General features: G+C 43.7%; 1 protein-coding gene across 3 annotated transcripts in view; it reads left to right on the plus strand.

Annotated features, from left to right (window-relative positions):
- Nucleotides 1-18,232, plus strand: part of PKNOX2 (PBX/knotted 1 homeobox 2) — a 345,266-nt gene that overhangs the window by 160,533 nt on the left and 166,501 nt on the right. For all 3 annotated transcript variants that reach the window (XM_060250580.1, XM_060250578.1, XM_060250579.1), the window contains one exon: nucleotides 14,850-14,958. In XM_060250580.1, the coding sequence (XP_060106563.1) occupies nucleotides 14,872-14,958 (87 nt within the window). In that variant the 5' untranslated portion in view covers nucleotides 14,850-14,871. The remainder of the gene's footprint in view (nucleotides 1-14,849; nucleotides 14,959-18,232) is intronic.

Here is an 18,232-nt window from a genome sequence, read left to right on the forward strand (position 1 = left end):
AAACTTAGGACATTAACTATTATTCTACTTGGAATGGCTTGTGTTGCAGATAAATGCCATTCGCAGACATATGCAGGCAGCCCTCTCAGCTGTATTTTCTTTTGAGTGATTCAGCAGCTTATATTCCAACTGGGCATTTTTACTGCTGCATGAAGTCATGCCGTTAATCAACGGAAACTAAACACAAAATGGGTATTTCTCTCTGCGCTGCCATTTCTGTAGATGAATGGAGTACTTGGTAAGGATCTCTAGAGGTCACTTTGGCTAAATACGAACAACTGTCAGTAAAAGAAGTTGGACTTTGGTCAGCTACATTATATATTTTCTCTACATGGTGAACTAAAGGGAGCGAAGCCAGATTTCGTTTCTTTTCAGCTTTCTGATACTTCGCAGTGGAAGAGATGTTGTAGTCTGTTTGACTGTAAGGATATTCAAGAAAGGTTCATGTTGCCCCTTAGTGGGTAGAGTCTACATTCAACACACAACAAACGAGAACCTTGAGTGTGCATATATGCACAGGCTACACGTATTCTAGTAGATGTAAGCTGGAGGTGGAGAATGACTTACAGAATGAGGGGCAGCTCAGAAACAAATCCCTCCTGTTCAGACAGGGTGCCGCAGTTATGAGCTGAGCCAAACTCCCTTCCAAAATTTGATTGGTTCATAATGAACTCACGGCACTTCTGATTTCAACCCTCCATAGTATTTATTTCATTTATACCATGGCTTTCTTTCCAGTGGGGACCAAAAGCTGTTTATATCATTCTCTGCCATTTTATTCTAACACTATGAGGTAGGTTAGCCTGAGAGTGTGTGACCGGCTTACGGTCACCCAGCAAATGTCCAGAATAGATTGGAGATTCAAACCTGGATCTCCCAGTCTGACGCTCTAGCCATCACACTGACTTTCCTTCTCTTCCTTTCCAAACTTATTTGGGAGTAGAATTAAAGTGAGGAGGATGGAAACCATCAGGGGAGGCTGAGATCAGCAAGGAAGCATTTGGAATAAGCCAAAACTTTCTGAGATTACACTGAGCTGTCCAAAAAGACCTGAGGTTTTCTTTGGAAAAGCTTGGGAAGCCTGAGTGCATCCCAAGTAAAGACTGAAGGGGATGGGGGGCGGGGAGGTTGTCCTCCATCTCTACATTAACTGAGGTTTCTGTGGGAGTGATTGCCAGTGTCATCTGTCAACCTTATTTTTGTGTGTGACAGTATAAGTGGAGCTGACACATGTATGAATATATGCACTCAGACATCCTTTCTTTATGAGCTGGTTTGGGGAGAAATAGGGGGCAAGTCTCCTACAAATAATGATTTGGCTTTATTCATATCTTTTCATGAATGTGTTAGTAACTATGGGAGGGCGGGGAGTCCATCACATGTACAAAATCACACAGTACTGGCAACTTTTAGAGTCTTTGGAAGAAAAGGTGTCAATTTCCACTGTTTTCCCTCCTCCCACTGCAGAACCACAATTTGCTCCCAGGTTGCTCTTGAGGGTCCTCTTAATGGGGAAGTGGGAAACTTGTGTTCCTTGAAAATTCACAGATGACTCGATACATGTGCATATGTTTTGGCTTCCAGCTTATGGAAAGCCACCTGTATGCATCACTTTCACCTTTTATTCCTCTCCCCTCCCCCCCCGTCAAGTCACAGCTGATTCAGGTGGGTAGCCATGTTGATCTGAAGCAGCAGGACAAAGTTTGAGCCCAGTGGGACCTTTAAGACCAACAAAGTTTTATTCAAGGTGTAATCTTTCCTGTGCATGCACACGTCTTCTCAGGCCTTGGATTCAGCAGGAGCTCACAGGAGCATAGCTCCTGAACCCTTCTGAGGGTTCTCCCTCCTCCTTTCCCACCTTGCCCATTGAATAGTAGGTGCAGCTGCATAACAATCCCTGGATGAGCTCCACCACCTATTTTTCTACAAAATGGCCCCTGCTTCTTCTGATGCAGTCTGCATGCACACGAAAGCTTAACCCTTGATCAAAGTTTTGTTGCCACTAGACTCAAACTTATGTCGCAGCTGACTTACAGCAATCCCAAGGCAAGAGAAGTTCAGAAGTGGTTTGCCATTGCCTGCCTTTAGAAGATGAAGAAGTGGTCATGGCAATTAACCCTGCAAAGATTGAGGTCCCAGAAATTCCCACAGTTCTTGGGCTTTTAGACACCTAAGACTCAACTAGGCCATCCACCAGGACCAGGATATAGCGGCCACAGAAGAATCCATTAGTGAAACCTGTCCTTTGCCAGAAATCACATGAGCATCCCCCCAAACCCTTGGATTGTAGAAGACTGAGAGCTTGGGTAGAGGCTCTGCTCTGGCAGAGGAGTGCCCAGATGGCTACCTGGGACGTCTCCTTCATCCACAAGGCTTATGATGATTAAGTTCCATCATGAGGCTTTGCAGGATGCTGGACTAAGGCCAGCTGAAAGTGTCTGCAGGATTCTGACCTTGGTTACAGTTGTAAGCACTCAGCATCTATAAATAACCTTGGTCCTTGCTGATCAATTGTGGGATCAGCAGCTCTACTAGTTTGCTCTCCTGCTTGGTTTGTTGTTGGCATGTCTGTGTTCTAAAAGAGCCCTGGCCTGCTCAGAGTGCAACCAGGACACTGGCCAAGTTACAGGCATCAGCCTGTTGGTTTTGCAACCCCCTAAAATTAACGAAGCAAAAAAGCAGATTTGGAAGAGACATGATGTGCATGAGATTTAACTTGGACCTGTTTTAAATTCAAGCCATTTTAGAGCTCCAAATCTTGTTACACATCCAACAGCGTATTTTTGAGAGCAGAACAAGGTTTCTACATTATGTTATAAGCCCCCCTCTTTTGCTCTTCTTCCATTTCTCAAAACATGGGTACCATGGTGGTAATGATGAAGGCTGTTGTTGAGGCCTTATTTTAGCCCTTGAATGCTGCAGTAGCAGCATCCTGGGTGGCAGGAACCTTGGGAAACATAAAGAAGCCAGTACAGTAAAGCGATTAGACCAGTTATACTCAATGACCAAGGAGCCCAGTGGGCTTGTGGATGACAGGTGTCTCTCACCATAAAACAGCTACCAGTGGAGGAATGGGTACACTGCAGGTGTGCTTGAAGTGCAGACATTGTGACAAGGGTAATACTAAACATGGATGTTTTGGCTGGTGGCAATTGCAAATTCAGATCTCCGTGAACCCTCAAGTGAGTACCACTAGGTCAGAGAACATGGAAAAGGAGAAACCCACCTAAGGTTTCTGGATCCTTGGGTACTGTAGCTGCCTACAGAAAGCCCAAAGAGGAGCTGCTCCTATTGTTGCTTCTTTGCAGGGCTTTTTTGAGCAGGAACGTACAGGAATGCAGTTACAGCTGGCTTGGTGTCAGGGGGTGTGGCCTAATATGCAAATGAGATCCTGCTGGGCTTTTTCTACAAATAATGCCAGTGTAAAACAATGGTAACATCAGGGTGTGGCTTAATATGCAAATGAGTTCCTGCTGGACTTTTTCTACCAAAAAAGTCCTGCCTTTATGGACACTTCCATTGGAAAGAGGAAGGAGATTGCTGTGGCAGGGTGACTGAGCTCTTTACAATCTAAGCTCTACTTTTGCAGAAACTTGAGCTTGGCTCACAATTAGCCCAGAAGCCACAAGCTGAAGAAGCTGAAATTCCTTATTCCCTGGCCATGAGTTGTGTCATTGATCCATTGTTGTGTATTGAAGCAGAGTGCCAGGCTTGGTAGCCCTGCACAGCATCACAGCTAGTTTTGCTCTGTTTTGGTTCATAGGGTGTGTTCACACACACTAAATAATGTGCTCTGTAGCTGGATTTTTACTATGTTAGAATAGTAAAATGCACTTGCAAACAATCCTCGTTTGAAAGCACCCATTGTCTGTGATCCGCCTCTCACTGCTCTGATCATCCAGGTTGCTGTTTTCTAACACCGTGCTGTTCACAGTCGGCTCTTTCTAGACTCTCCCTTCCCCACCCTGCAGAACTAAGCATGTGTATTTTCCTTCAGACTTATCCATGGAGCCACATGAAATCTGTGACAGCTTTACACCATTATTTCGAGATTCATAGCGGTAGGTTCCCGGAGAGAGAGTGAAAGAGAGCTGTCCAAATCTTTCCGGCAAACAGAATGCGGCTCCTGGCATATTTATTGCAGCAAAGCGAATTTGTGTCCCAGAGATAAATATAGCGTTATCAGCAACAGCTGTCTCTCATTTTTATTTGTTTTTATATTTGACTATAAGTTCAATTCTCTAAAAACACCCAGAGCTGTAAATCCTGTGACAAGCAGCCCCTGTGATTTAGGAGCTCTGGGTGTTCAGAGATCGTGATTTAGGAAGCACATTTATGGCGCATGAGACAATTAAATAACATGCCATACTGCCACCCTCTGGAATATGCGAAAAACAAAATGAGGTGGGAGGTCACATTTCATCTGCAATGGAGCTGGCTCTGGTCAGAGCCTGTCCCCACATCTGTTCATTCTATTCCATGCCTATAAGAGTGGCTGATTTCCAGCCACCCACCGTCATGATAAATCTATCAAAATTCTAGACCCATCATGGACATTGATTGAGAAAGACTGGCGTGAAGTGGGATGCAGAAAACAATAGCAGGGCAAGGCTTTTAACAGTATTAGGCCTTTCCCACCTTTGGTCCAGATAATTCAGGGACTTATAGAACCAAGTGTAGGAAGCAGGAGGTCAGCTATGGCTGATGAAGAATTCAGGCCACATCCTGTACATATAAGATGATCAGATGGCAATACAGAAGATACCCCTCCTGCAGAGAAGCAGAGGAGGAGAGATGCTGGAAAACTGGGGTTTGCACAGCAACTGGGATTTACTACTAACAATCAATCATGCACAATCCACAGTTTAAACAATGCCCCACATGATTTATTTAGGAGGAGATGCAGTTCAATAGCAGAACATCTGCTTGGCACAGAGGAGATCCCAAGTCAACTCCCAGCCTCCCCAGCTGAAAATAATAGGTGGCAGATATTGTAACTCTCTAGCAGTGCCAACTCTGGGTTCTGAAATACCTAAAGATTTGGGGAGTGAAGACTGAGGAGGGTGGGGTTTGGGGAGGGGACAGACATCAATGGGGTATAATGCCATAGAATCCACCTTCCAAAGCAGCCATTTTCTTCAGGTGCACAGACTTCTGTCGCCTGGTGATTATTTGTAATCCAAGGAGATCTCTAGAGACTACCTGGAGGTTGGCCACCCTACCTCTGCCTAAGACCCTGAAGCACCACTGCCAGTCAGAATAGACAATACTGACCTTGATAGATACTGATTCAGTAAAGGCAAGTTCATTTGTCCATTATGATAGTATGAATTTAGTCAGTGAGGAAGACATACTCAACTTCATATATATATATATATATATATATATATATATATATATATATATATATATATATATATATATATATATATATATATATATATATATATATATATATATAAACACACCTGTTTATCTGAGGTCAGTTCTGTTTTTCATTTTATCCATTGTGAATGCTAAACGAGCAACTTGAAAGCCTGTGCAGTGTAATGGTTAGCAGGCCAGGTTATGACCAGACAGATCTGTGTTCAAATCCTTGGTTCCCTGTAAAGATCACCTAGTCAACTGGTCCAGTGATAATAACTTTTCCACACAGTGTTGTGAGGATGAACCATAGGAGGGGAGTGGAAGTTCCTTGCGGGAAGAGAGGGGGAGGGAATGTGATGCTTTGCCTTCTTCTTGTCTAAACACATATTTCTGACTCTCTAGTATCCATCCAGCTTGTCTGGCACAGAACTCTTTCCCCTTTCTCACATGACAACCACTGTTTACAGTGCTTTGCAGCCAGACGCTGAATGTTGTGGCTGTAGCTGAAAGGTTTAATTCAGGAGGGAGTCAAAGGGCTTAATACATCTCATGAGAAATCTGGCCTCATCCACTCAGTGGGAGGGTGGGGTTTGTTTTCAAATATTTTTCCAGGAGTTGTATCCTTGGTGATGGGCCTCCCCTCTCCTCTCTGCAAGCAACCTGTACAGCAAACACAGGACTCTCAGATTTACAGTCTGATCCTAACCATGCATAGCAGGAAGTCCCACTTCTCTGAGGGAGACTTCCTTCCCAAGGAAGTGCCTTAGGACTGCAAACTCTGAATTCTCCATGCACACTTTCCCTTCTCCTAACAGAACTATTTCTCTGGGCAATGGCAAAGTGATAGTTCTGTTCCTTCTGTTTATATCTCTGTCCAGTACAGGAGCAACAGCATTCATGGTGTTTAGAATCCATGGTATTGTTTCAATATTACTTTTGAAAAATTGTATACATCTGAGCCCATTCATTTGAAAATGAAATTTTACTGCAGGATTCTGTAGGGGGAAAGGTCTCTCCGTGCAAGGAAATTGGTTTTTCCTCTATATTTTTTACAATATACCAGTAAGAGATCCCATAGGAAAACCATTCCTCAAAACATGAAGCATGTAAAATTCTAGCTGTGTGTTGACTCAGAGGACATTTCTGTCCCCAGAAACGTCCCTCTGTGCCTATTCTCTTCCATTTGATATGGGTCACCCCCTCTGGGTTCATTTTCCTGCCTTGCTTTGTAATGTATAGCCAAGTAGGTGGAGAGGGGAAAACTGTGCTCGGACTTACAATTTCCTTTCCCCACAATAATAAGATTTTTACAATATGGCCTTATTTGTTTTCCCCCCACAACATGTAAGGATGTTCTGGGGAACACCAGTGTTTCAGCTTCTGATTTTCCAAAAGAGGCTTCAGTCCTATGATGCTTCTTGAACTTAAGGCGAAGATGTTTGAAAATTGATTGCCCCACATCTCCTAAGTTTTCTTGGTGTTCATTTAACTTTGCACAAAAGAATCTGAATACTAGTTTTGTGAATGGTGCCTGAAGTGCTTACCCTATATGCTTAGTTGTCTGGGAAGCAACTGAGAAAGTGGATGCCCTAGTCTGTGATCAGCAACTAACATCTAGGGAAAATGGCATAGGGGATGTTTAAATGCTGCTACCTATAATGTGAACAGCCGCCATTTCTTGGGGAGGTGCTCAGTGACAAGGCAGCTACTTGGCGTGGGTGCGTTCACACGACAGTAAATAATGCATTTTGCAGCTGGATTTTTGCTATTCTTACACGGTAAAAATCCAGTTGCAAAACACATTATTTAGCGTCATGTGAATGCACCCAGTGTAAGGCACAGTAAACTACTCATATCTTACTGCAAGGATGAGTCTGTGTTCTCATTGTGGGGTCTGCATATTTTCTGTAACATTTGCAGGGTGTTTTCTTGTCTCTAAACCCTTGTTTAACATTGTTCTAGGCGTTGTGACTGGACGCAGGGTTGCCATCCTGAGGATGGCTGGCAGGCAGAGACATGAGGGGGTGACGTTGTTAACATTACTATGTTACTTCCAAGTACAACCGGGTAGTGACAATGGGTAGCTTTAGAAATTGCTGGAAATCACTTCCAGGGACAACTGGGAAGCGACACTGAGTAGCTCTAGGAATAGCTAGAAACTCTGTGGGTTAAGCTTTGACTCTCAAAGGCTTATACCCTGAAAAACTTCTCAGTCTCTAGGGTGCTACTGGACTCAAATCTAGTTCTTCAGTACGGTCCAACATGACTATACTCTGAAACTGTCTTGGTGGTGCCAGGCATTTTAAATTCATTTTTAAAATATAATGCATTTTGAATGCCAGTCACATCTGCTGTGGAAGACAGCACATTAATTCCACCTAAAGCAGCAAACCAGAACATGTTGGTTTCCAGCACCTTTAGAACTGTATGACGCCGTCCTAAAATGACAGGCAGAATGCTCTTGCAAGAAATCCACCAAGTCTCACATCTACTTCTGTACATTCTCTCCAAGTTCCCTGCATGTGGCACTTTTTGCAAGTTGCTGTCTCAGTGTTGGCTTGTGTAGGTGGTTTCTTAAAGTGGTTTCTCTTGCTGTTCAGGGATGTTTCATTGTGCCCCAGAAATCTTTGGATCTTTGTTAGGTTACTGAACTGAAGTTCAAAGTAGGCATGACTTGAGAAATCTACATTTACGATTACCTACATTTTTTTAAAGCAAATCAGCAGAACTGCCTGGCTGTTTTGAACATCAAGAGGCGGTGTTAAACCCAGGGCTTTTTTTTTTTTTTTTTTTTTGCAGGAACACACAGGAACGCAGTCCCGGCTGGCTTGGTGTCAGGGGGTGTGGCCTAATATGCAAATGAGTTTCTGCTGGGCCTTTTCTACAAAAAAAGCCCTGTGTGAAACAATGGTGATGTCAGGGGGTGTGGCCTAATAATGAGTACTTCCTGGGCCTGGTTAAACCTTTTTCTCTCAAGTATTTTAAATTGCCCCCAGCGTATCTGAAGTGGTGTGCTTGCGCATGAAAGATTATACCTTGAATACAAACTCCGTTGGTCTTAAAGGTGCTATTGGATTTAGACTTGTTCGGCTACTTCAGAGCAACATAGCTGCCCACTTGGACCTGGATTGCCCCCAGTTAGCATTGCATTGGAGACAGCGATAAGCAGGGCTCATTTTGTAGAAAAAAAGGTGGTGGAGCTCATCCAGGGATTGTTATGCAGCTGCACATACTATTCAGTGACAAGGTGGGAAGAAGGAGGTGGAACTATCAGAAAGGTTCAGAAGCTGCACTCCTGTGAGCTCTCGCTGAATCCAAGGCCTGGTGATAGGTATTGTAAGTGGCTTCCCTACACATACAAACTCTGGAGCTAATTGCAGCTTTGGGGGTGGGGTTTAAATGGTAGAAGGGTCATGGGAGTTAAAAGGGTTAAAAATGCCCTTCCTCAGCAGCCTTCCTCAGGATCTTCAAAACAGCCCTATGGGGCTGTTACTTACGTTTTTAAAAAAAACTGCAAAGAAATCCTAATTATGGATGTTCAGCACCAGCAAGGAGCAGAGTCAGGCAGCTCTTCTTCCACTGAAATGGTGTGCTTGGACTGCATTATGTTTCCTTCCGTACACAGTAGGTTTGAAAAATATGTTATCTCTTAGTATGAAATGGCTGAGTCCTTGGCAGGAATGACTGGTGCCTGAGGCACACAAGTTGGTAAGTCTGGTTGAAGGCAGACATTTCAAGCAATAAAGTCAGCAATGGCTGATAGCTTTGTTAAATGCCCTGCCCTTATGTTCATTTCTTATCGTCTTCCTGTGAGGCACTGCCCATCAGTAGAACATTCTCACCATTCTTTGGTTTGAGGGTAAGAACATAAGGAGAGCTGTGCTGGACCGGATCAGTGATCCATTTAGTCCAGCATCCTTTCTCACACAGCAGCTAACCCTCTGGAGGGTCAACAACAGGGCACAGATCTGAAATCCCCAACTTGATTGAAACTGTGGCATCTTTGGAATTCTGACACAGCATGGTGGGTGCAACAAAATGGCTGCCCTAAAATGGCTGCCGCCATTTTATCGTGCCATTTTTCTCTCATGCCATTTTCCCAATAGCAATTCAACACTACTCCCAAAGTTGCTACTGGTCATAGTGGTAAACAAGACAGGTAGAGTAAAGATACTTGCCCTTTTCCCCAACTGGCATTCTGAGCAACTTGGCAGTGGGCAATTGCTGTTGGGCAAACATGGTGGAAAACGTTCACACAGACGTGTTGTCTGGGCTTGTATCCACCCCTTAAGACTGAATATCCAAGCCTTTATTCAAATGATTTATTGAAATCGTTTTTATCCTGCTTAAGCAAGCAAAGAAAAAGCAGCTAGAAAGAATGAAAGTTGAAAAAACAATAGTGTGTATGTGTGTGTGTGTTAACTAAAAGCAAAATGCAAGATCAATGAAAGAAACAGCAACACACAAAAATCAGTCACTCCAGGAAGTATCATATTAAAATTTTGAAAGAAGCATGACAGAATAGAAGGGAGGAGTCAGCCAAAGGCGTACCTGGCATCTAAGCACTGCCAATGATGGCCCCAGTAAGCTTCACAGGTGAGGATGCTCCAGAGACGTGGCACAACAGCCCAAAAGGCTGCCTCCCTGATTGCTTCTTGTCTTGCTCAAGTTACAGAAAATTGGCTGATCTATATGATTAGAATCCAGTTGTCCTTCACATGTCTTGATCCCAGAAAGTTTAGGGCTTTATAGGTCCAATCAACACTTTGAAGCCCTTGTAGATCTTGCAAGAGAGGGAAATATGCCCACAGTGGCACCTAATTGTCAGCCTCTTAGCTGCAGTATTTTGAATCAGTTGAAGTTTACAAGAGGTCTTCAAAGGTAGCCCTATGTGAAGCACATTGCAGTAATCTAACTTAAGCATGGACAGCTGTTGTAAGGTTATTGCTTTCTAAGAAGGGCTGCAATCCAAGCTGGTGGAAGGTACTTTTGTTATTAAAAAGCTTCTTTGTGTTGTCTTAGAGTAGGAGCTGAAATGAACGTTAAGTTGGCAATCCAAGACTGGGTCTCCCTAAAAGCACTTTTTAAAAGTAGCTGCACTCTCCATGTGCAATTTTTATCATGGAGGTAGGTTAGCTCTTTCCTTTCATGCCATTTTCCCAGTTGCAATCCACCATCACTGCTACTAGTCACCAGAGCTTTTTTTTTAGCAGGAACGCACAAGAACACAGTTCCAGCTGGCTTGCTCTCTCGGGGTGTGGCCTAATATGCAAATTTTTCCTTGCTGGGCTTTTTCAACAAAAAGTCCTGTGTGAAAAATGGTGATGTCAGCGGCTGTGCTAGAGGAAAGATATTTGTTTGTTCTCCCCAACCAGGCACTGAGGGATGGGTGTGTGGACCCTTTTCACCATGCCATTTGCCCAGCAAAAATGGTCCACGGCCAATTGGCATGGGGAAAAGGGTCCGCCCTTGCCCCAGAGGCAACAATCTCAATCCATATTGTGACCCTCCCTCAGCATAGTTCTTCTTGCACGTTAAAGCAACATAATCTGTAGTCTGGCCCTAAGAACCCAATTCAATATGTGTTTACTTGGAAGTAAGTCCAACTGAACTTGTTTCCTAGTAAGTGCACTTCAACTTCCAGCCAAACTGCAGTTGTTATCTCCGCTCAGAGCTATGTGGGCTTTCAGCCAGGAATTCATTAGCACTATATTAACTGGAGATGAATTAAACTCTAAAGAATTTATGACTTTCTTTTTCAAATGCTCAGCTTGGAGAAAATGAGGCCTTGGAGTCAGACACTTTCTGTTTTGGAGAACAGCAGTCCAGCTACATTTTTGTGACGTCAGAATTTAGCACCTCTCTTAGAAAAATCACAAACTTCTTTCCTTTTTCCTCTTAAAAACGTGCACATTCCCACGAGCTTCACATCCTCGAAGCACAGGCAGTTAACATTCACATCTGCTAGAAACATTGGCTTTAGCCAGAAATGGTGCTCCGTGCCTGGAAGAGGATGTCGGTCCTCTGGTTGCTAGCCCAAGTGCCTTAAGGCTTCACAATTAGTCCTGGTTTATTTTTCTCGGGAGGGAGTGTCTGTTGTTAATTCCCACATTTGAGAATACACCTCTCAGGCGCTGGCGGAGCAATTATCATGATGTAGAATTAACTCATTGATGCTCCAAGGAAGGCTCAGTTCCACTTAATGGAATGTTAATTGGTCTAATGGGTTTAATGTCAACAAGTTCTAATGAACGCTCCTTTTAATGAGCTCATTGTTTTTCAACCCTGTTTTCAAAATGTACTTTATTAATAATAGTCAAAACTGATTTAAGGCATAAACAACACCAAAGTGATCAAAGCTTTAGTAGGTAGTGGGTAGAAACCGCAGGCCAGCTGTATTCAGAACTAAAAGATCCAGTGCCGTCATTTAAATGAAAAAGAAGCGTAATCTTTAATTAAGTCAAATAAGAATCGTGTGCTTTAATCCAGAGTATGTGTGCTCTGCAGTCTGCATCAACAAAACTTGGTTTCCTGCCCATATATAGAGGTTGCTTCCCATTATTGGAATGGGGTGGGGGTTACAGCTGTTCTTTTAGTGAGACTTATCTTATCTTATGTTTTGTTGTTTTGTTTTAGTGAGACCTATCTCATGTTTTGTTGTACCATGTTTTCAGATCTCAGTTCCACATCAGGTCCTCATCCTAGGAATACCAGCTGAATGCTAGCTAAGTAAGAGAACAGTATGAAGGTTCACCAGAACTTAAAAGCCTCCTGAGAAATAACAGGCCAGATCAGGCCATCGGACATGGCCTGGCCTCTACAATAGTTCAGGGCAGCTTTAACTGCAAGTAGAGATGGCAGCCTTCAGGTGGGACCTGGGGGTCCCCTGGAATTACAGCTGATTTCCAGACTACAGAGATCAGCTCCCTTGCAGAAAATGGATGCTTTGGAGAGTGGAGTCTATGGCATTGTGCCCCACTGAGGTCCCTGTTCTCCTCAGACTCCACCCCCAAATCTTCAGGAGTTTCCCAACTCAGAACTGGCAACTCTACCCCCCCCCCCTTCTCCCAAGTGGCCAGGGAGGACTTGGCAACCCTAGCTGCAAGAGGTCAGTTTGTCACACCCTCCCTTCCTTGCACAATTCCTCCCTTCCTCCAAGAAGATCAGGGTAGCATGCACAGTTGTCACTTTTATTGTTTCCTCACAACAGCCTTATAAAAGAGGTTAGACTGAGTGAGTGTGACTGACCCAAAGACACTTAGCAAGCTTCAAGGGTAAAGGGGGATTTGAACTCTGGATCTCTCCAGTTCTAGTGCAGCATGCTTATCACTACTCCATACTGGCTTTGCTTCATTTCAATCAGTCCAGGGCCAATTCCTAGCAAGATTGGCCACACCCTAGTCATGAAAGTAGCTTTGGAGTAAGGAACTGCTAAGAACTTCCTATGTGCATATTGGCCATATTCTTCATAAAAGGTTCCCTTCGACATCAAACATTGTCTGAATTAGCCCTGAATGTAACATTTATAAGCCTTCACTATATTCTTCCCTCTCCTTGTTTTTAGTTCCAGAATTGTAAACTTTGAACTCAGGAATCTAATTATGTTCAGAGTCTACATTCTTGGATGCAGCCATATAAAACTAATAACAAATAAACCCCTTTACCAACTACGAAGGACATAGAGCCACGCCAGCTAAAATTAAACTTTGAATCAGCAGGAGTAGATAATTTAAACTGAAGTCTTAAGGGAATAGTGGTGGAGCTCTGGTGCCATAGATATTAATTAGAACAGACCTTGAAAACCAGGGAAATTTTTCTTTGTTGATGAAAGACAATGAAGTCCCAATTTTTTTATTCTGCCATCATTCTGACATGAGTTGTAGGCAATAAAAGAAAGGATGGGTAAATTGGAGGGTTTCTCAAGAAAAACTGAGGTTGAATCTCAGGTGCTTGTACATCAGTCGGTAGCTGTATTCAGACATCACAGCTCACTTAAACTATGTTTTGCACAACAAACAATCTGCCATTGGTAAGTCAGTTCTGGTTTTCTCTATAAATCCTGGTTTGTCTGCTTGTAGTTCCTCTCCCGCCTTCCAGCAAGGAAAAAATCCTGCTTCTGTGGCAGTCTGCCCTTTCAATGAGGGCTGGTTCTACTCAACAAACTTGTAAATTCAGGAACCTGTAATTGCTACAGTGGTTGACAAACCAGCTGCAAACCCTGGTTTGATATCTTAACTTACTCCCAAAAATGTGGCAGTGTACATCTGAATGTCACAACTGTCCCAAATCACAGTTTGCAGACCATGACTTACTGCATTCTCTGGCTGCAGCCACTGAATCATAGATGGATGTTTGAATTACTCCTAGTTGTAAAGAATTGTGTTTGAAGTGATAAGCCATCTCAGTGGGTTTTGAGTCTTGATGCCTGTTTCACATACGCAAATAAGCACTTGATTTGATTAATTGGTTTCCTTGGTGGGCAGGTCCTTATAATGATAGCCAAAGAGAAATCTTTGCTGTGTCCATGGAAGAAAAGAAGAAATTTGCTTATAATCCTCCATCAGATCTTAGCTCTTCATGTATCCTTTCCTGATGGAACAAATTTTGAGTCCAGAGGCACCTCTAAGACCAATGTAGTTTTATTCAAGGTGTGAATGTATGTGGGCATGCAGACTTTCTCAGGCACATTGGAATGGAGGTTAACAGTTCATATATATAGTAGGGATGGGCACAGACCCAAACCTGAGATGAAGTCAGGGCAGAACTTTGCCTGATTTGCACACCCCAAACCGAGGTTCAAAAAGGGGCCTTCCACAAACATTCACCAAGCTTCTGATTGGTTCAGTTCAGGTGTTCAGCCCCAAACTTGTGCATGCCACTTCCAGGTGGTGTTGGGCGCTGCTTCCGGTGCATCCACATCATCCAGAAGTGATGCTAGCACATCACCCAATGCTATCCAGCAAGGTAGTAACATGGGCATGTTGGGGGCAGTGCCTGACACCACCCAGAAGTGACATAAGTGCATTTGGGGGGTGACACGCTTGCATCATTTCTGGATGGCATGGAAGCCACCTGGAAGTGATGCAAGTGCATCACCAGGGGGACCCAAGCCAGTTCCATTTGGGTGGGATTTTTGCTTGGGGGTTCAGTTCAGGGTTTGGTTTGGGGCAGCTCCATTTGTAAGCCTCGAACCAAGCTGCCCCAGTCTATGCCCATCCCTAATATATAGATAGAAATGTGTCTGAGGAAGTATGTGTGCGCACGAAAGCTTACACCTTGGATAAAACTTTGTTGGCCTTAAAGATACCACTGGACTCAAAATTTGTTCTATTGCTTCAGACCAGCAAGGCTGCCCACCTGGATCTATTTTTCATAATGGAGTTAGTTTGATGCAGTTTGGCTTTGTGTTTAGCGTTTGGTTTCATTTTCAGAGAGGAGTTCTTTCGGTTCCTTAATCAAGTTGAACTTTCTCCTGCCAACAGGTTCTAGATGTGAATCAATCCCATGATGCAACATGTCTCCCCAGCGCCAGCTCTGACAATGATGGCCACACAGACTGTGCCCCCTCCCCCTTATCAAGAGAGCCAGCAGGTGAGTGTGTTGTGGGACTTGCCCTTTTAAAGATTCAGCTGCAACTTCTCCTGTCTTTGAAGGAACACTTTAAATACAGTAGGAAGTGATGAGAGGGCTGGGGTATGTGTCACTACATTGTGTACCAGTCATTTTCCCAGAAAGCACTTTCCAGGGGGCACCTTCTTTGGGGAGCTGTAACTCAGACCCTGTAAATCCAATCCTCACCAAACTTGAAGGGCAAGTAGAGGAGAGTCAGCTGAAGATCCCCTGTGAGTTTGATTCCCCTAGCATGGTGGGGGCCCATTCTACCACCCTGTAAATCATATAATCATAGAGTTGGAAGGGACCGCCAGGCTTATCTAGTCCAACCTCCTGCACAATGCAGAAAATTTACAGTTACCTCCTCCCCCACATAGCACCAGTGCTGTTCCAATCCCAGGAGATGGCAAAAAAACTCTCCAGGGGTGCAGTCAGAAGTACCATTAGTGGCAACACAGCTCCATCTCGCTGACGGATTAAATGTGTTCATCCAGACATCCACATCTGGCAATTGAGCGTCATCCATGGTCATCCTGGCTTGCTGCGGGTCAATGCCACATTAATTAGACAGCGCAGAAAGTCCAGCCCTTTTTCAAAAAAGTGGCATAAGATTGGCTTTTTCCTGTTTGGACAGCTCACACGCGATACTGCCCCTTGGAATGTTTACCGCCCCTCCCACCTTTTTTTTTTAAAAAAGCCCCAGCAGACGTGCATTCCCAGATCATCCGGGAAACTGAGGTGACACTTCTGCTTCTCTGATCAACACAGGATCGGAGGGTCGGGGGGAAACATTATCCCACTATTCAGAACAGGAAAAAAATCTTTTTTTTTTCAATGTGGAGGATTTCCAAATATCATTGTCACTTCCAATTTCTAGGAAAGTAATTCTTGGCAATTCCCTGGTTTGAATCCGCAACGTTAATTCCGGAAACTTCCCCCCCTCCCCCACCCCCGCCTCTGAAGCAGTGTTTGATTTCCCACCTCCAAACAGTTGGGCACATGTTCAGTGGACCCCCCCCCTCCCAGAAAGCACCATCTGATCACGCATGCTGCAAGAAAAGAGCATGATAGTATTGGATGTCTGATCGCTCAACAACAGAATGAGTCGCATTCTTGGATGCTCGTCTGAACAGCCCTGCATCGAATTAATATTCAGCAGTTCAAATTTGAGCGCTGCACACCCACTTTTAATGTGATGTGTGACCGCACCCCAGGATCCCTGTCCAAAGGGGCCTGGAGAAAAATTGCTGACTAACCCTAAAGTGGTGATCAGCATTTCCCTGGGCATGTAAGAAAGGGCCATGAGAACTAAGCACTGATGCAACCCTTCCTGCCCTGCTTCTCATGATCTGCCTAAGTTCACAGAATCAGCATTGCTGTCAGATGACCATCTGGCTTCTGTTTAAAAACACCAAAGAAGGAGAGCCCACAACCTCCTGAGGAAGTTTGTTCCACTGAAGAACCATTCTAACTGTCAGGAAGTTCTTCCTAATGTTTAGTTGAAAACTCTTCCTATTTAATTTCAACGTGCTGGTTCTGATCTGACCTTCTGGGGCAACAGAAAAACGACTCCACACTATCCTATATATGACAACCCTTCAAATACCTCTCAGTCATTTCCTCTCCAGGCTAAACATACCCAGCTCCTTCAACCTTTCCTCGTAGGACAGTCTCCAGACACCTCACCATCTTCATTGCCCTCCTCTGGATGTGTTCCAGCTTGTCTATATCCTTCTTAAATTGTGGTGCCCAAAACTGAACACAATACTTTAGGTGAGGTCTAACCAGAGCAAAGTAAAGTGATACCATCACTTCACATGATCTGGACACCATACTTCTGTTGATGAAGGCTAAAATCGCATTGGGCTTTTTAGCTACTGCATCACACTGTGGACTCTTGTTTAGTATATGGACCACTAAGACCCCTAGATACTTTTCACGCATACTGCCAAGACAAGTCTCCCCATCCTATAATCATGCATTTGATTTTTCCTACCTAAAAGCAGAACTTTACATCCCTGTTTAAATTCATTTTATTTGTTTTAGCCCAGTTTTCCAGCCTGTCAGGATCATCCTGTATCCTGACTCTGTCTTCTTCCATAGTTGCTACCCCTCTCAGTTTAGTATCATCTGCAAATTTAATAAGCATCCCCTCTATTCTTTCATCCAAATCATTTATGAATATGTTGAAAAGAACAGGTCCCAGGACAGATCCTTGAGGCACTCCACTTGTCACTCCTCTTCAAGAGGATCAGGAACTATTAACAAGTACTCTTTGGGTGTGATCTGTCAACCAGTTACAGATCCACCTAATAGTAATAGGATCCAATTCATATTTTACCAACTTGTCAACAAGAATGTTATCTGGAACCTTATCAGAAACCTTACTGGGGGAGGGGAACTATGTCAACAGCATTCCCCTGATCCAGCAAGGTAGTAACTTTCTCCAAAAAAGAGATGAAGTTAATCTCACAAACCTAGCAGGTTCATAAGGTGGCTAAACATTTGTGACAGTTCGTGGTTCATGAATGGGGCACATCATGAACCATGAGCCAACCTCCTTTTCTTGGTTTGTGTCCATCCCTAAACATCAGAAATAAAATCAATATTCAAGGTAAAAGTATTCAGTGCAAACTTTCATCAACAATCGCAGTGATTAACGTATGTTAAAATATAAAACAGTGCTAAACTATTAGAAGAAATGAGGTGATGGTTCTGACTACATGGGTCAGCCAAGATGCACATCAACAAAAAGCTGAAATTAAGAAGGAATGTTTTCACTTGGCACAGAAAATCTTGAGAGATTCGGCACCTGATAAATTGTCAGCATTTTGAGTTTAAAGGTTGTGATTAGCAGGGCTGAGAAGGATCAAGGACCTGGGGAATCACTGCCAGCAAGAATAGACAACACAAGATGAGAATCACCAGTTGTCTAACTCAGTGCATGGCAGCTTCATTGATGTTGGGGGGGCGGGGTTACAGAGCAGTGGCAGAGCATCTGCTGTGCATGCAAAAGATTCCAGGTTCAATCTATAGTTTAAAAAGCCTCAGCCACTGGATCAGCAAAGTTTAGCAGCTTTTGGGGATCTCACAGGACCATTTCAGATTCTATAATATTGGGGCTCCAATTTAGATGATGCTGTTTTTTTCTAAAACCGATCTTACCCTCAAAACCAGTACAAATGTGGGATGCCACAGAATTCAGCATCACCCCCTGTTTTTGATCCACACAAACTGCTTCTGAAAGGCTGTT

Source organism: Heteronotia binoei, chromosome 12 (assembly GCF_032191835.1).
Source record: "Heteronotia binoei isolate CCM8104 ecotype False Entrance Well chromosome 12, APGP_CSIRO_Hbin_v1, whole genome shotgun sequence".
In the NCBI taxonomy this organism is placed as follows: domain Eukaryota; kingdom Metazoa; phylum Chordata; class Lepidosauria; order Squamata; family Gekkonidae; genus Heteronotia; species Heteronotia binoei.